Source organism: Rattus norvegicus, chromosome 14 (assembly GCF_021556685.1).
Source record: "Rattus norvegicus strain SHRSP/BbbUtx chromosome 14, alternate assembly SHRSP_T2T, whole genome shotgun sequence".
Lineage (NCBI taxonomy): Eukaryota > Metazoa > Chordata > Mammalia > Rodentia > Muridae > Rattus > Rattus norvegicus.
This window is the reverse complement of record NC_141547.1, coordinates 90,791,894-90,808,623: the sequence shown is the minus strand read 5'-3', so window position 1 is coordinate 90,808,623 and position 16,730 is coordinate 90,791,894. Positions and strand designations below refer to the sequence as shown.

Here is a 16,730-nt window from a genome sequence, read left to right as displayed (position 1 = left end):
CTAGATTTCCTATTTCAACCTTCCAAATGCAAACATTTCTGTATTAATTACTTTTTCTGTTGCTACAATAAAACATCACGAACAAAAGCAAACCAAGAGCGGCGTTTATCCTGGCTTACAGTTCCAGAGGATAGTGTCTATTGTGGTGAGGAAGGCCTAAAAACAGGTAAGGCTAGACAGGAGCAGGCCACAGTCTCATCCACATACCGGAAGAAAAGAGAGTGAGAACAGGAAGTAGGGCAAGGCTATAAAAAAGGTCCCCCTGCCCCCAGTGATGAAATTTCTCCAGCAAGGCTCTGCCTCCCAAAGGTTCCATAACTTCCTTAAACAATACCACAAACTGGGGACCGAATGTTTAAATCTGTGAGCCCATGGGAGACATTTGACATTTAAACCACAATTGTCAATATATTGTATTTCTCAGAGTTCTAAGCATTGTCTGATTTTATCACTCTAGTGTTCCATTTACAAGCTGCCTGCACCAAAATAAATTATGAAGGGTTAAAGATGTTATAGGCACGTAAGACATCATAAGCAGTCCACAGTGTGTAAACAGCTGTAATCTCAGGAACTTGAGGGTTTAGGGGAGGAGTTGGCATTGTTTCTGCCAGCTCGGAGTGATTGTACAAGGAGCCAGTCTTCACTCAACCCCAGCGAAACAGACTCGCAAAGAGGCACCTTTTCCACTCATACTCTCCTTCTGCTCTAGAGCGACTGTGTCTAAATCCTTCTTAGAGCGGTCAGTTGTCCCCTTCCTTCCACTGCGTTTCCAGCAATGAGGAAATGGTCTGCAATTCTGTGCTGCCCGCATGGCGGCCACTAGCCCACAGCGAGGAAGATGACACTTGAGAGATGGCTCATCTGGCAGAACTACCTTTTCAATTTCCTTCAGTTTCACACAACGACTTGATTAAAATAGCCGAGTGTGACTAACGGTCCTCGATCAGATGGCTCAGGCACATACACTCCGAGGGGGCCATGTCGAGCATTCATTTTCACTCATGAGTCATGTAGTTATGACCAGGTACCTCGGGCCTTTGTGAGTCACTATCAGGTTATTTTCTGACACCACGCCATCAAGTTTATTTATGAGCTCCGTTCGCTGACAAGAGGCTCCAGAGGAAAGGTCAGGGTGTAGGATGGGAATCACCTGTGTAGAACTGTAGGTGTCAGAGCCTTGTAGGCTCTGTCTCTGAGGTACTCAAAAGATAGGCTGCAAGGGGTAGTTATGTGTGTTTCCAACACTGTCACTTTATCCTAGTTGAGAAAAGACCTAGGCTTTCCTGAGGCCCAGTGGGAAGTCAAACGATGGCTTTAGAAGTCCCGAATAGAGAATGTGAACCCTCTGGGGCAGTGCATGCTGGGTGTATTAGGTTGTTCCAGATGAAACCGCCATGCTGCAGTTGTATTACCTAGAAAGCAGGGACGTGTGCAAGCTGCAGCTTGCTTTCCTTGGCCTGTGTTTACAGGAGAGATTTCCAAGGTGCCTGACTCCCTATTGTGCCCTGCAGGGCTGCAGCCAACCATTGTGTTTTCCCCTAGTTGGTGTCCAGGACACTCTAGAAACTGTGGTTTGTGACTTCTCCCAGGGCTTTCTTCCTCATGCTGTCCTGGGATCCTGGGATCTAGGGCTGTAGGGCACCAGAGAACACCAAGAGTGCTAAACAGCCTTTTCCAAACCAGTGTGGGGGCACTGAGTCCAGGATGAGGAATTTGCCTCAGAGTGTGTTCACAGAGCTACTGCTCTGTGACAGATGCCAGCCAACATCCTTGAACCTGGAGATGTAAACCACCCCCCACCCCACCCCCTTATTATTTGAATCATTCTTTGTATCATCAGCTCCATTAATAATTCAGCCTTCCAAATGTGTCCTGGGTATCCTGCTTTCAGGGACTTCCCTTGAATTGGTTACCTTGAGTGAGTCACAGAGAACACACAGCCCTAGCCAGTCCTTGGGTAGTTTCATGTCTGCCACAGAAGTCATCTTTCATAACACAAGCCTGGGGGAAGAAAAGATACCTCTCTTTAATGGCCTCTTTTTTTTTTTTTTTTTGTCTTTCTCTTTTCTCCAGGACTCATCACTGACTACAGGGTAAGTGAGTGGTTTTGCTCATTGTAACCCAAACTCCGAAGTCAGGAGCGCCCAAGGCTCCCTACTGCGCCCCCAACCCCGCAACCCACGCGCGAGTTCCTGAGCAAGAGGCCCCAAGAGGCACCTTCTAAATGTGCTCTGATAGACATTTTAGGTGGCTTTGCAGTAAGCAGCCCCGTCACAATCATCAGAGGTCTCTGTTTAGTAGGCACAGCCCCAACTGCCTTCTATGACAATCAGAAGGAGATTTGAGTTCCTTCGCTCCTGCAAGGGTCTGTCTCCATAGCCCACGTGGCCCTTTTTTCTGCTTTCTTGCCTGTGCTTGGGGCAACGTCCTGGGGAGTGCTGGGACAGAGTAAGAGAAAAGCCAGCCTCTTGGACTGGAGATCGTAGTCTTGGCAGACTTTCCTCTACTCACTTTACTTCTTTCTCCATTTTTTTTTTATTCGCCACAAATGTTTTCTGGATTTTGAAAACACCAGGTTGTCCCAGCTTTGCTCTGGAAAGGAATTTGGAACCGCAAGTAATGCTGGGAGGCTTCTTCCAAGAATAGAAGCCAAGCCCGGCCGGGAACACGAAGGGGCCCACTGCATCTGTTCCCTCTCTCGGAAAATGAAGGGGCCCACTTCATCTGCTGCCTCTCTGACTCGGGGAAAAAAAAAATGAGCTGGCTTATTTGCTGGGTGGGGAGGCATGGTGAGCGCAGGACACTATCAAAGCATCTTGTCCGAAGTAGTGTGTCTAAATTCTTGGGGCAGTATGTCAGCCGCTGATAATAAGGGGTAGCAGGATTACCTCTCCCAGACATAGAGTACCCGTCCTTCTCCTGATGACAGCTGCAGGCTGGCAGGTGTGGGTTACCAGGGAATCTTCCTTCTCTCTTCCCCCAGGCCAGAGTTTCAGGGAGGCTTGTAACACGGGGAAAAGTCAGGACTTGTACAGATACGGGTATGGCCAGGAGAACAACGCATTATCCCCTTTAACCTTGCACACTCTATCTCTATTCAGGATCCAAGTTACCTTTTAGAAAGCACTATTTAAGGGGTGATACAAGAAGAATATTAAAAGTAGTGTGAGGATAAGATCACTTAAAGTCTTTTCCTCCTGACATGGCTGTGGGCTTTATTTGAGGTTGTATTACTTTTGTAGGGGTACTAATGCCAGACTTTTAAGGCCAGACTTTTGAGAGGAAATGCTCCCAATCCACGTTAACCAGAGCTTGGCAAGTCCGTAAGCAATTGTCAGCAGAACCTCCATTATTTTAAGTGAACTTGGCGCGAGGTCAGGTGTCCCCTTCCCCGCAATGGTATTTATGCTGTGCAGAAGCAACATTTAAGAAAAGAAAAAAAAGAAAAAGAAAAAAAAACCCCACAAAATGTGCACATCCTAGGGCCTTATTGTCTCATTCTGATTTTCTGTGCTTGGTAAAATTGTACGCCTGCTGCATAATAACTCAGGAAAGCCAGAGGTCTTCAAAAAGGAACAATTTAATAATAAGGAATTAAATAGGGAGTGAAGTACTATGGTCACACTTTTAATCCCGGTACTCAGGAGGCAGGGGCAGGAGGCTCTCCTAGCCTACCAACCTAGCCTATTGAGTCAATCCGTGCTAGCTGGGGCTACGTAATGAGACAGTGCCTCAACAAAATGGAATTATGCCACGGGCATATATGCAGACGGAAAACAGAGTATATACACGTTGCCTCAAATTGCCTCAAATTTCACGTAGTTCACGTCCTGATTCAGGGAGGAACGACGACTGTACTTAAAAATAAACTTTATTTTCCTAGAAGCAGCAACTGAGTTCATTCTTAGTTGTTTCTAAGGCTAATTCTTAGTTGTACCTCTGATGGAGTTGTTTCTAAGGCTAATTCTTAGTTGTACCTCTGATGGCCGACAGCGGCGGGGGCTTGGGGTGCTTTTCCCAGCCGCAGAACACCACCCAGAAGGGAGACTGCTCTTTCTCTCCCTCGGGGACTGGAGCCGAGGGACTAGATAAGAAGTGAAGAGCTCCCCTCCCCCCAGCGTGCCCTTTGTAAGCTCAAGTAAAAGAATTTCAAAGAAAGCCAGGAAGTAGTGCAAGGCCATCCTCCCCGGCAGGCCTGTGTCTCCTGCCTGCCCTTTCCTACGTGCTTTTATTGCATTTCCAACCATCATCCATCACCATCAAGAAGAATGCGAGGAGGCAGTGTGAACAGCCTGTCAGCTGACCGTCTGGAAAAGCTAGGAGAAGCAGAGGCAGGCTTCTTTGGTAAAAGGGTATTAGGGGTCACTCCCCAGAGGTCATCGAGACAAAGGGGCTGATACTGTTTCAGAGTGCAGTTTCAGTGCGTCCAGGCAGAGAAAGGCAGACACACAAGGAGTTCAGCACCCTCTCTCTCTGCCTGCATGACCTCCTGCCCCTACTGAAGCTGCCTAGGGCTTTCCCTATTTCTTTCCCATTTCTTTCCAGAGTGCCTCCTCTGGGCTGTACTCAGTGGACATCTGTGCACTGAAAAGTAAAGTTCAGTGCCTCTTCTCTCCTCATGTCCACAGACTGTGAAGACCAGCTTCTCCCTCTCCTCTGCTCTCCTCTCCTCTCCCCAGCTCACACATCAAGTCGTAAGCCATCCCGGCCAAGAAACGGGTGTTCTATAGGAAACTGGCTGCTTCCAGAAGAAACCAGCCGACTGAGAGGCTGAAAAGGACCCTGACTGTTTCTGTGCTTCTCGCTAACTGGTTCTTTATATTTTGTTTCAGCACTGGCAAATCCCACTGGGGCGAAGATTTCGCTCCCTGAAAATGTGGTTTGTTTTTAGAATGTACGGAGTCAAGGGGCTGCAGGCTTACATTCGAAAGGTGACCGCCTTCTTTGTTTATCTGAGTAACGTTCTAACGGTCGAAGGAAACTCAAAAGTGAATTCGGGTGTCTTTGTAAGCAAACACCACCATGCATTGCCTAAAAACAGGGATAAGCCCTGAAAAGTACGCCATGAGGCCCTTTCATAGACATGAGGACATCAGAATTTTCACATACAAGCCGAGATAGACAGTTTCGTAGAAGGGACAGGCCTTTGGGGACAGAGGAATGGATGTGATAAGTTATTGTCCGCCAGGGAAACCAGTCAGTTCAAACCAGGTTTGAATAAAGTCAGGTTTCTTGGGAAGCAGCTCTGGGGCGGGTTCACTGGTCCCAAGGAACGAGGCCAGGGAAGTCGCCATGAGGCGGGGAGACAGAGGGGAGGGGGAAGAGAAGGAGAGAAAGAGCATGCGCATGCATGCAGGGGAGAGAGAGAATGCAGAGGGGGGGAGGGGGGAGCAAGAGGCCAAAATGTCTGGATTACATAGGAAAGAGCTTCTGGGGGAGGGGAAGCCCAGCCCCTGGGCTGTAAAGTTCAGGCTGGAAAGAGAGCGAGGGCAGCCATGGTCTGCTGTTGTCTGAAACCGCGTTTCAATCCTAGTGTTGGAATCAGGCTGTAGTTTGGGTCTTTATGATTAGGGCACTCACAAACTGGTCCTGTGTATCTTCTAAGACACTTTCATTAGAATATAGACTATCGGCTCCAGGAAGTTAACTAAAGGCATTGTGTAAATCTAATGCTTTCCACATATGCATTCAATAGCGGTTTTGACTGAGCCATACTGATAGTGAGAGCTTAATGTTTTCTCCCCCCGCTAACCACCGAACAAAATGAAACAAAACAAGCCAACAAACAAAACAGCAAACACAACAGAAACCCAAAGCTCCCAAACTAAGAAAGCCTTTGAGTTGACTGGGATAGATAACATCTAGTTCTTTTGTCTCAAGGAGCCTTCCTGGGCAGTATAGAACTTCTGTTCCAAGAAGCCATTCAGGTCACTATGATATGCATTAAACTACGTTGAGGAACCACCGATTGGTTCTAAGCCCTACTACCCTACTTTTTAAGTTTTTCAACAGCTGGGGAAGCTAAGGCCTGACTAGGAGCCAGGCCTTGTCTACCCATTTAGTGAGACGCAGAGGCCCAATGACTTCAGCTGAGTCCTTTCTAAGCCACAACATCATCTTGATGAGGCAAGCATGCCTGTGGTTTCCAGCCTGTGGTGGTGACAGCTTTCCCCTCAAATCCCACTGCATTACCAGATGTGCAGCCAAAGGCAGGGGCCGAATGTCCCAGGCCCCCCTTCTATGACAGGACTCGGAAAAGCATTTGTTCGCAGAGTACCTGTCACATGCCGTGAACTGGCATCGGTCCAGATCACAAAACCGTCGTGAGGAAATGTACCCAAACATCACGCACTGTGAGAAGCTACTAGAAACCTAGAGTGTGTGTGTCGATTTCTAGAGAGTCCCTGATCCAATTGCAAAAGGGATAAGGAGGGTGAGTCAACTTGTGTGTAGTAGGAAAGAAAACCTGAGTGGTTTTATCAGTCAAAGGTGGCGATGACTCTCAGTTCGGGACAGCTCACTGTGATTAGCCTGTACCAGGTTAAAGACACACCACACCTCTCTCTGGAAAGACCCCAATCCAGCCTTCACAGGACACTATAGGAAAGGGCAAAGATGGTGTTCCTAGGCTTGAGCTCGGCGAAGATCGTTTTAGTCCTGAATCTTTGGTGCCCCCTGGTGGGATGAGTTGGGAAAATTGCTGCTTCTGTGGCATTTATGCAGGACGGAGCGAGCTTTGTGTGTGTGCTTCAGCTCCTCAAAGAGGGCCTTGTGGAAGCTAAGGCGGGTGCCAGGAGGTTCCAATTAGCTAAGTGTGCCCTTGGACAGTGATCGAATGTCCATAGGTGGTTTTAATCAGTTTTTAAATTCTTTAAACATCTAGAGATTAAATAAGTTGGTGCATTCGGTGTGATCACGTAGCTTTTTTTTTTTTAATTATTTAATTATTTTGGAGATAGGGGTCTTAGTATGTTGGCCTATGGGGCTTATATTTAGCATGTGGACCAGGTTTGGCCTCAGACTCACAGGGTCTTCCAGGTGCTGTGATCGCAGGCACGCACCATCACAACCAGAGGGAGGGGTGCACAGTTCTCGAATGTGGCGGGTAAGGGCGATTCCTTCCTATAAATTGGAATCAGGCTGGAACCACTGCTCCACTTCCTGCAGAAGCGATACCCCAGTGTCCACATCAGATACAACTGATGTGACTCTCAGCTGAGCCCAGGTATGATTAAGGGCCTCTCTATGACACTTGCTCTCATTGGGTTCTTTCCTATTTACAAATTAGTAAGGCTCTGTTACAATGTTTTTAAACTATCACGAGGAGGTCAAGGTAGCTTTCCTTTCTTTTAGAATCGTTCAACTGCTTCTTTATAATGTCTATTATAAAATTATCAAGGAGAGGGGGGTTAAAACATAGATCCACGATGGAAGAAAATGAGGAGGTTTTTTTTGTTTTTGTTTTCAGAGGAAACTCGAATCCTTGTGGTATAGGGCAGATGAGTTTCTTCTCAACCTGTGTGGGAGGTGCTGGTGAGGATGTAGGGCTCAGCACTTGTGAATAACTAATGGGTGTACAGTCCTACAAGGTACTGGGTGGCCAGGGTTAGGCTTAAGTCACGATGAGAAAGACAGCAACTCTCCCTTCCCTTTTTCCAGCACGTGAAGCTGTCTCATGAGTTTGAGTCCCTGGTACGCCAGGACCCTCGCTTTGAAATTTGCACGGAAGTCATCCTCGGGTTGGTCTGCTTCCGGCTAAAGGTATGTTATGTCAATGTCAGCCATCTTTGTTTTTGTTGAACGAGATAAAGTGTTATTCATGACATCCACAAGCAATGTTGTGTACCAGTTGCCAAGGGCTACAGAACATGACCTGTGGTGCTTAGCAGGCCATGCTGGCTGGCTGACTGGCCCAGTAGACTCTCCTCCATGGACTTGCTGCCCAGTTTCCTCTGATGTGATTGGATGCTTTCCTCTTGACCCAATGCCAAGAGTCCATCCAATACCTCTGGAACTGTAATCCTCTGCTGAGTTGTCTGTGGCCTCAGTAACCAGGCCACCTGTGGACACACAGCATCAGCACATCTGGGAACAGGGTTGATAAACAAACCCCACTGTCCCAGTCATCTGGCTATATATATACCTCCACAAGATTCCTACACAGAGGGGGTACCTGGGCTCTGTGTTCTCTCTGTGAGGGAAGTCTGCCCAGATCGGCATGGGAGTAAGCTATCTTTGCAGAGACTTACACAACCATGTTACTCAAAAGGCCCTGCTCATCACTGGCGTATAAACAAAACCAGATGCTCTGGCCATTACGAAGATGGCTTTTAATAGGCCAATAGTTTTATGTTTTGTTTTCTTCCTCCTCGCCTTCCTCTCCTCCTTTTTACAGTACTGGGATGGAACCCAGAGCTTTACAGATGCTGGATGAGTCCACACCATGCTACATCCCCAGAACATGCCTCCCGTTTCTCCCTTTTTAAAAAGTAAGAGGCAAGGGCCCCAAGATGTTACCTAGGCTGACCTGAAACTTGCAGTCTTCTCAAGTAGCTGGGTCTGCAGACACATGCCACTATACTTGACTGGATCTGTTCTCAAGGTCTGGCTAGGAGACTCTCTTGTCCAAGCTTAAACAGCAATCACAAGAAGAAGCGGGGCTGGAGAGATGGCTCAGTGGTTAAGAGCACCCAACTGCTCTTCCAGAGGTCCTGAGTTCAATTCCCAGCAACCACATGGTGGCTCACAACCATCTGTAATGAGATCTGATGCCTTCTTCTGGTGTATCTGAAGACAGCTACAGTGTACTTATATATAATAAATGAATAAATCTTAAAAAAATAAATAAATACAAAGTAAAAAAAAAAAAAAGAAGAAGCAACCTGGGGGTTGGGGATTTAGCTCAGTGGTAGAGCGCTTGCCTAGGAAGCGCAAGGCCCTGGGTTCGGTCCCCAGCTCCGAAAGAAGAAGCAACCTGGAAGACATCATTTCCGTGGTACTGCCCTCCATGGACCATCTCCTTTCCCTTGTCTTGATTCTGAGAGCTTTGAGATGAGATGTGAGCATGGGAGATTCTAGAAGGCTCGAGGACTAGCGTTGTGACGTGAATGCTAGAGAGGAGCCTCATGCTTTCTGGGAGCATAAAACGTAATGTCTAAGGAACATGTATAGAATGACCAAGAAAGTGGGCCGTAGGTAGCCTGTGTGGGATGCCTCAAGTGTACATGTCCCTGGAGTGTGGTGTGTGAGCACAGGGTGTAGCAGACCTACCAACGTTGGCATTGGTACTGTGTTGACTTCTCTGTTCCCCAAGTATTTGTTTTCATTGCTCTAGGAGGCCGCTGTAAGATATTTTCAGTTTTGTAAGTTGCTTATACTTTAATTTTAATAGTTTTATTGAGATGTAATTCACGTCGGCCTTTAGCTTGTCCATTTAAGTGATCTCTGCTATAGCTATAAGGTTGTGAGGCCGTCACCAAAATATAATTTTAGGACATGTCTGTCTTCCTTAAAGACCTCTATGTAATATTGCCCTTGTGATTGTCTGCTTCACTCTTGACATGATGTTGTTGTCAAGGCTAAGACTATTGGTGGATTTGTATAATTTAAGATTATACCAAATACACTCTGCCTCGGTTTCTGCTCCTTCTCACGTGCCTGGTAGTGTGCACGGCTCTCACACACAAGACCCTCTAGACTCTTTAGCGTAGAAAACTCCTCTTCTGTGAACCTTTGTTATCTCCTTGCCACAATTATATCTTTTTTTCTTAAGGAAGCACATTAGTCAAATGCTACCCCTTAATTTTTCACCTGTATAACTATACTATATGATTTTCCCCCTTATCCTTGTCTTTTCCAATCTGATTTTGCAATCCTCTCCATCCTGGATGAGTTCAACAAGCATATAGTGTGGCTGCTTACTTATTGAGATAGAATCTCATGTAGCCCAGACTACCCTCAAACTGGCTATATAGCCTAAGACTATCTTGAAAGGATTTCCACATCTTTATCTCTCAAAATTTGAGATTACAGCTATGCACGGCTCTGCTGGCTTAAAGTAGCATCTACTTTACAAATTCGTTTTTGTGGCACTGGGAAATAAAACTAGGGTGTCACAGGTGCTAGGCAACTGCTCTACCAACAAGCTATACTTTCTGGCCCTTGTGACCCATTATTAGACATACGGCATAGTTATGCCTCCCTTCCTGGTCAGACTCCTTTTATCTTACTTATCTTACTTTTGCCTTTTAAAATATTGTATTTATTTATTTTTATATATGTGAGTACACGGTTGCTATCTTCAGACACACCAGAAGAGGGAATCGGATCCCATTACAGATGGCTGTGAGCCACCATGTGGTTGCTGGGAATCGAACTCAGGACCTCTGGAAGAACAATCAAGTGCTCTTAACCGCTGAGCCATGTCTCCATCCCTGATTTTGCCTTTTCATTATTGCATCTCTGATCATTTCTGATGTTTCTGGTCCCACTTCATGGAAATCCTTTCTAAGTTAAAACAGTTGAAAACAGCACACGACTTTTCCCTAAACACTTGGTTTCTGTTTTCTGTGTTATATGAATTTCAAGTGTGTGCTCTCACACTGAGGGTTTTTTTGTTTTTTCAATAAAGCTCGCCCTCTTAGTATCATGGTTCACGTCTCCATCTTCCTTAAATAGGACCTTATTCTCCAGTATAGCATTTAAACCAACAATGTGAATAGCCTGTAGTCCCTTCACTGTGCCCTTAAGATTTCCTTAGATGTCACACTCAGACCCAAAGCTAGAGGCATGTGAATTTGACCGAGGCCAAGAACAGTTTTCAGGATCCGTGAGTGTTCAACTACCACGGTCCAGGCAGAGGTGACACTTCCCATGCATCCTCCTACCTCTTGACCCTTAAGATCCAGAATAAATAGACCAGCCTAGCAAGGGTCTTCTGATGAGGGAGCAATGCCGGAAACCAGCCCTTGTACATTCTGCTAGACTGAGAGGCTTAGCAGCTGGGAAGCCATTTCATGATCGTTTACACAGAGGAGTAGGCAGAGAACAGCTACCAGCCTGTCTACTTGGGGCCCAGCTGGAAAGTGGAGGCTTGCTGTGTGTTGTTTGATAAGGTCTTCTTATCTCTGGTCAGTCATTGGGAGTGGAGGGCTCTGGCCTCTCTGTCTCCAGTTTGTTGACTCTTCTCTTTCTAGAGAAGATTATCCCTAATCCCCCCATTCCCGCACGTACAAATGCCCTTTTGCGACTCTTCTGGGAAACGGCCTCGCCTGGGGTGTCCCATTGTCTCCATCGTAGAGACCTCCGGTGGGTTCCAATATATCTAAACCTGCTCTGGGGTATCAGAGAAGGGGTCACAGAGTTTATCTTTATCTATTTGTTGACAGTGCCTCCAGGGACCTTCATCTCTCTTAAACAAACTTGGAGGATAAGAAGGTCAACTTCTGATAATACAGATCACGAGAAATGCCATCACAGGGAGACGTGATCTCCTAAGTCTTGTAAGCCCGCGCTAGTCATCTCATCAAACTTTCTGCGATCTTACACATTAAAAAAAAGTAAAGGTGGTTTCTTCGCTGCCTACCATCTCTAGGTGCTACTAGATTTTGTGTTATACGATGATGGATCCGCTTTTTAATCCCCCCTCCTCCTCCCCAGGGCTCCAACCAGTTGAACGAAACTCTCTTACAAAGAATAAACAGCGCCAAAAAAATCCACTTGGTTCCGTGTCGTCTCCGAGACAAGTTTGTGCTGCGCTTTGCGGTGTGCTCCCGCACTGTGGAGTCTGCCCACGTGCAGCTGGCCTGGGAGCACATCCGAGATCTAGCGAGCAGTGTGCTGAGGGCAGAGAAAGAGTAAAAGCAGAGCCGCTTCAGGTAAGCTAGCCGTGCCAGGAGCATCCTGTCTTCCCTGTGCAGCAGCAGGATTCCAGCTCAGTCCCAGCACGGCCATTTGGTGCTCAGGGGCTGTGCGGTGAGAAAGAGAAAAACTGTAGCAGAGTCAGTCAGGAGACGCACAAAGAGCTTGCTGTATGCTTTCCCTGCCGAGTTCCCCAAACAGCACCGACTAAAGCAACTCTCCAAGTAAGCTTTATCTACATGAAAACGGTAAATGGGACTTTCATGTGACCGCCAGGAAAGACCAAAACTGTGATGGTTAAGAAAGGGCAGGCTTCCATGCTGCTTTATCAGAGGGGGAAGAAGCTCGGCCAGAGTAATTTATAAAATTTATCATAAGAGACGTCAGATTGGTAACATGAACTCTTCAGTTAAAATGATTTATTGTATTGGGTCACTGCAGAAACAGTGTGTTCCTTCTCCAAAGTCAATTTAGAAGTACAGAGAATTCTAATTTTTATTATTTTATATTTTGTTTCTGTGGTGTCAGGAAAGGAACAAGGATCTTAGCCCTCTAGGCCTGTGCCCTGCCACTGAGCTACACTGTCAGCTCTCTTTATTTCTAAGTTAGTCTCTAAGCTCATGCTATTTTTTTAAATTTATCTCTTTATTTTTATTTATCTCTTAAGCTCATGCTATTTTTTAAATTTATCTCTTTATTTTTATTTATCTTTTTATTTCTAAGTTTAGCCTCTAAGCTCATGCTATTTTTTTCCCCCACACAGAGACCCAAAGTTGAAAAAAAGTTTTTCCGAAAACTGGGAAGAGAAAAATAACCACCCCTCCGTCTTTGTGAAATCATGCTTGTATGTGGCGTCATGTGTGTCTCCAAAATTAACCAGAAACTGCTGATTGACTTTTCAGTGACTTCTCAATGAAGAAATACTTTCTGCATTATCCAGGGAAAGTATTAATTTGTGTGGAAATTAACACCAGTGGCTCTAGCTTCTGTTCTTTGTGTGGCCGTGATTTTTGTTGATAATAAGATGTCTCAGTGTTCATAAAGCCGTAGGTGGTAGAAAAGGCTTATAGAAATATTTTCTAGGGTGGTTTTTGGTCTTTCTTGCCTTCAGATGATATCTCTGGCTGTTAACTTGTCCTCTGTGTGGCTAAATACTTAATAAACAACCCGTGTGCAATACTAACCGCGTTGAGTCAGTTTTACACTGTATTAGACTCATTCTCGTGAACCTAACTGACTCTTTCAGACATTTTGTCACCATGTGTTTAGTGAGAGTCTGGTATATGTCAGTCACCATTCAGAATCATTAACAACACAGCACGTTCTGCTTAGAGTTCATGAATTCAATTTATAAAATCATTCTGGTTTTAGAGGAATGTTATTTTTGGTAGGTTTATTTTTAAGTGTGTGTGTGTGTGTTGCTCATGGAGGCCAGAAGAGGCCATCAGATCCTCTGGAGCTAGAGTTATAGGTAGTTATAACCCATCTAATTGTAGGTGCGAAAAACCAAGTAGGTTTTCTAGAAGAGCAGTGTGCACTCTTTGCTACTTAGCCACCTCCCCAGTCCCAACATATGTGTATTTTTGTCCTTTGAAGACTTTAGAATTGCGGATGGCATTCCCGTGAGGTCCTTGTGTTATTAGCAGGTGTGGTGGTTTTATATTGAGTGTCCCTTGACAGGATCTAGAATCATCCAGGAGACATGCCCCCAGGGAATCTCGAATTTAGGTTGCCTATGATTATATTGATTATGTTACTTGAGGTGGTGAAAAACACCCCTAGTGTGGGTGGCATCATTCCTTGGGCCTGGGTCCTAGACTGTACAAATTGGACGTAGGGGTTATCTAAAAGGCTGGAGTATTTCGTTTTAAAGTTGTCTGAATCTTTAGGGAATAGAGTCTTAGATCTCAGCTTATGTCCAAACCCAGGAAGAATACAGTCTTGTCTAACCGTGGCTTATTTTTAGTCTTACTAAGAGCTTCTACTGCTATGATAAAACACCATGATCAAAAGCAACTAGGGAAGGAAAGGGTTGATTTGACTCACACTTCCACATCACAGCCCATCAATGAAAGAAGTCAAGGAAGTAATTCAGGGCAGGAACTGATGGTTCCACACTTGTGCAATCTGAGGAAAGTAAATCAGTGAGCAGTTCCTCCATCCCTCTGCTTCAGACCATGCCTCTATATTCTTGCTTTGAGTTCCTGACTAGACTTCCCTTGATAATGGACCGTAAGCTGTAAGAGGAAATAAACTCTTTTCTCCCCAAGTTGCCTCTGATCATGGTATTTATCACAACAAAAAGCAGACTAGGAGAGAGTCTTCTCAGGATAGGTGACAGTGGGGGACATTTGATGCTTATGGGACAAGGTCCATTTTATCTGCCTGGGTAAATCTTGCCTTTTATTCCAGCTATACATTATCCACATAGAACTCAGTATTTCAAAGCCAGGTGCTGCACCCCTTTAGTCCCAGCGCTTAAGGAGCCAGAAGCAGGCAGGCTGATCTCTTGAGTTCGAGGCCACCCTGGTCTATAAAGTGAGTTGCAGTACAGTCAAGGCTACACAGAGAAACCTTGTCTTGAAAAATCAAAACCAACCAAACAAAAGAGAATTGAGAACGCCTGGACGTGTAGCACGTGCATTTAAATCTGTGCTTAGTGCAGTTGCTCGCTGGAGTACAGTGACCTCTGGTGGCAATGATGCTAGATGCTGCCTGTGTGACCTCAGGTGTTTGCGGATTGCAGACACTTCTACCGGGAGTTGAGAAAGCCCTAGACTTATCGGGACACAGCAGAAAGCCAACAAAAGACTTATCCTGGAACATCTCTTGTCTGCAATGTAGCAAAGAACAGTCTTCCTGGAACTGGAGACCCAAGTCAAGCTGAATACCTACCAGTCAGCATACGGAAAAGCCGGAGCTAGGACAAGGAGCTGCCACCTTGTGGCCTCATCATCATCTTGAGGACAAGGGAAAGGGATATAGGAGAAGACCCCAAGGAAAGGCAGGGCTGAACTTTGAACTAGGGAATCCAATCGATGGTATAAATTGAAAAATGATCTTATTGGTATTCTACAGTTGAGGAAACATGGTGCTTACCCTATAGCGTTTTGGCTGAAAGGATTTCTTTATTGTTTTTTTCATAATAATATAAACTCCTAAATATTAATTGTTTTCACTCGTTTGGTATCAAAATCTGTTTCCCAAGCACCTCTCTAGGCGTACCATAACATACCCTTGTAAAAAGTAGTGGGAAAAATAATACAGAATCACTAGCAGCGTAAGTTGCTCGCATAAACTGGTAATATTTGAAAAGGTCTTTTTAAAGAAACTCGTGTGGTTCTCAAAAGCAGACATGCAATAAACAGTTGCAGGAAGAATTATGGTATGCCCCCATCGCCTGCTCAAACCAGAAGCAGAAGGATCCACACATGGACCAGTTTTTCCTAAACACAGGAAATTCACAGCAGCCAGAGGCCAAAATACCTCAGCTTGATTAAGTCCCTCTGCTCTAACCTCGCAAGAAAAGTGGGCTGAAGTAAGCTGATATCAACCTGTTAGGTCCTTTCCAACAGTCTCGGCTCCCTGCTTTACGGAGCTGGCCCTTCTGTTCCTGCCCAGTACAAGTTCTCATTCTATTCTGTACAGTGAAGAGGGTTGCTTCACTCATGAATATAAAGGCTAAGGAGAACTTTGTCAGACTTGTTAAAATTCTGTCTCTGGTTGTAGGGGAGAACACCAGCTAATGAAAACTTTTCATCACGACTGTACATTCCATTCACGTTAGGCTACCCTGTATCCAAGGGATGGCTGGATCTCCAATCTTCACTGGGTCTCTTTCACCAAGGCAGGTCTGCAGTGGAAAGCTGTGGCCGTCAGGAGAATTCCAGCCATATTCAGGGAATCTCAGAGAAAAGAGCCAGATTTAATTTTGTCCCATCTTCTCTCCTATCTCTACAACAGTCTACTTCTCACACTGCCTACAAACATATTTTACAAAACAAAACAAAAAACCAAAATCCATTATTATTGTGTGTTTGTATGATGGGTAGAAAAAAGCACACACACCAAGAGGTCAAAGGACAACTGTGTGGAATCGTTTTTTTTTTTTTTTTTTTTTTCTCCTTCCACTTCTTCATGGGTTCTGAAAATCAAACTAAGGTCACCGGGTTTGCACAGTAAACATCTTTACCTGAGATATCTTGCTAGCCCCCCAAATACATTTTTTTTTCTGGAAGAGGATGCCTATTACTTGGGATCATTTTATTTCTCCGATCAAAACAAATTAGCCAACTGAACTGTACACAGGCATTGTCTGAGATTACGTTTAGAAACTCATAAACACATAAACAATAAACTCTCCCACCAAGGATAGGTTCTGTCTGCTTAGGTGGCAATTTCTTTCTTGCAGGTCCGATAACTTCGGCCCATGAAAAGAAGAATCTAGCAAGCAGTTTGTGTTCTCAGTGAGCATAGCTTAAACCTAAAACTCTTCCACAGTACACACTGGGTTGTGATCCTAACAAAGCCAATTTAAAAAAAAAGACGAACGCCAGGGAATCAGGTTACTTTTTGCAGGATTCCTGGTCTTACAAAAAAAAAAAATTTTTTTTTTTTAAAGAAACAAAACCGAGACTCAGTAGGAAACCGAAAGGCAATTTTGAATTTAGGGGAAAAATAAGACAAGCAAGACATCTCAGCAGCCTCTGGAGGAGGGAGACGGGTAAGAGCCGAAGAGAAGACCATGCTTTTGGAGTTAAAGGTCAGAAAAGCAAGCAGGCTGAACAAAGCAGGCCTGGGAATGGCTGCATGGGGTAAGGAAGGTCTTCAGAGTGATTGAAAATGCCCAGAACCGTAGGGCAAGCAGGGTT

General features: G+C 45.2%; 1 protein-coding gene across 9 annotated transcripts in view; it reads left to right on the top strand.

The window, feature by feature from the left end:
- Ddc (dopa decarboxylase) overlaps positions 1-16,231 on the top strand; it is a 90,503-nt gene extending 74,272 nt beyond the window's left edge. For 4 of the 9 annotated variants that reach the window (XM_087582292.1, XM_087582294.1, XM_087582295.1 and 1 more), the window contains exons 11-14: positions 4,833-4,931; positions 7,660-7,761; positions 11,659-11,876; positions 12,623-13,038. In XM_087582292.1, coding sequence (XP_087438418.1) covers positions 4,833-4,931; positions 7,660-7,761; positions 11,659-11,859 — 402 coding nt within the window. In that variant the 3' untranslated portion in view covers positions 11,860-11,876; positions 12,623-13,038. 9 annotated transcript variants of the gene reach the window in all.
- The last annotated feature ends 499 nt before the right edge of the window (positions 16,232-16,730 follow it).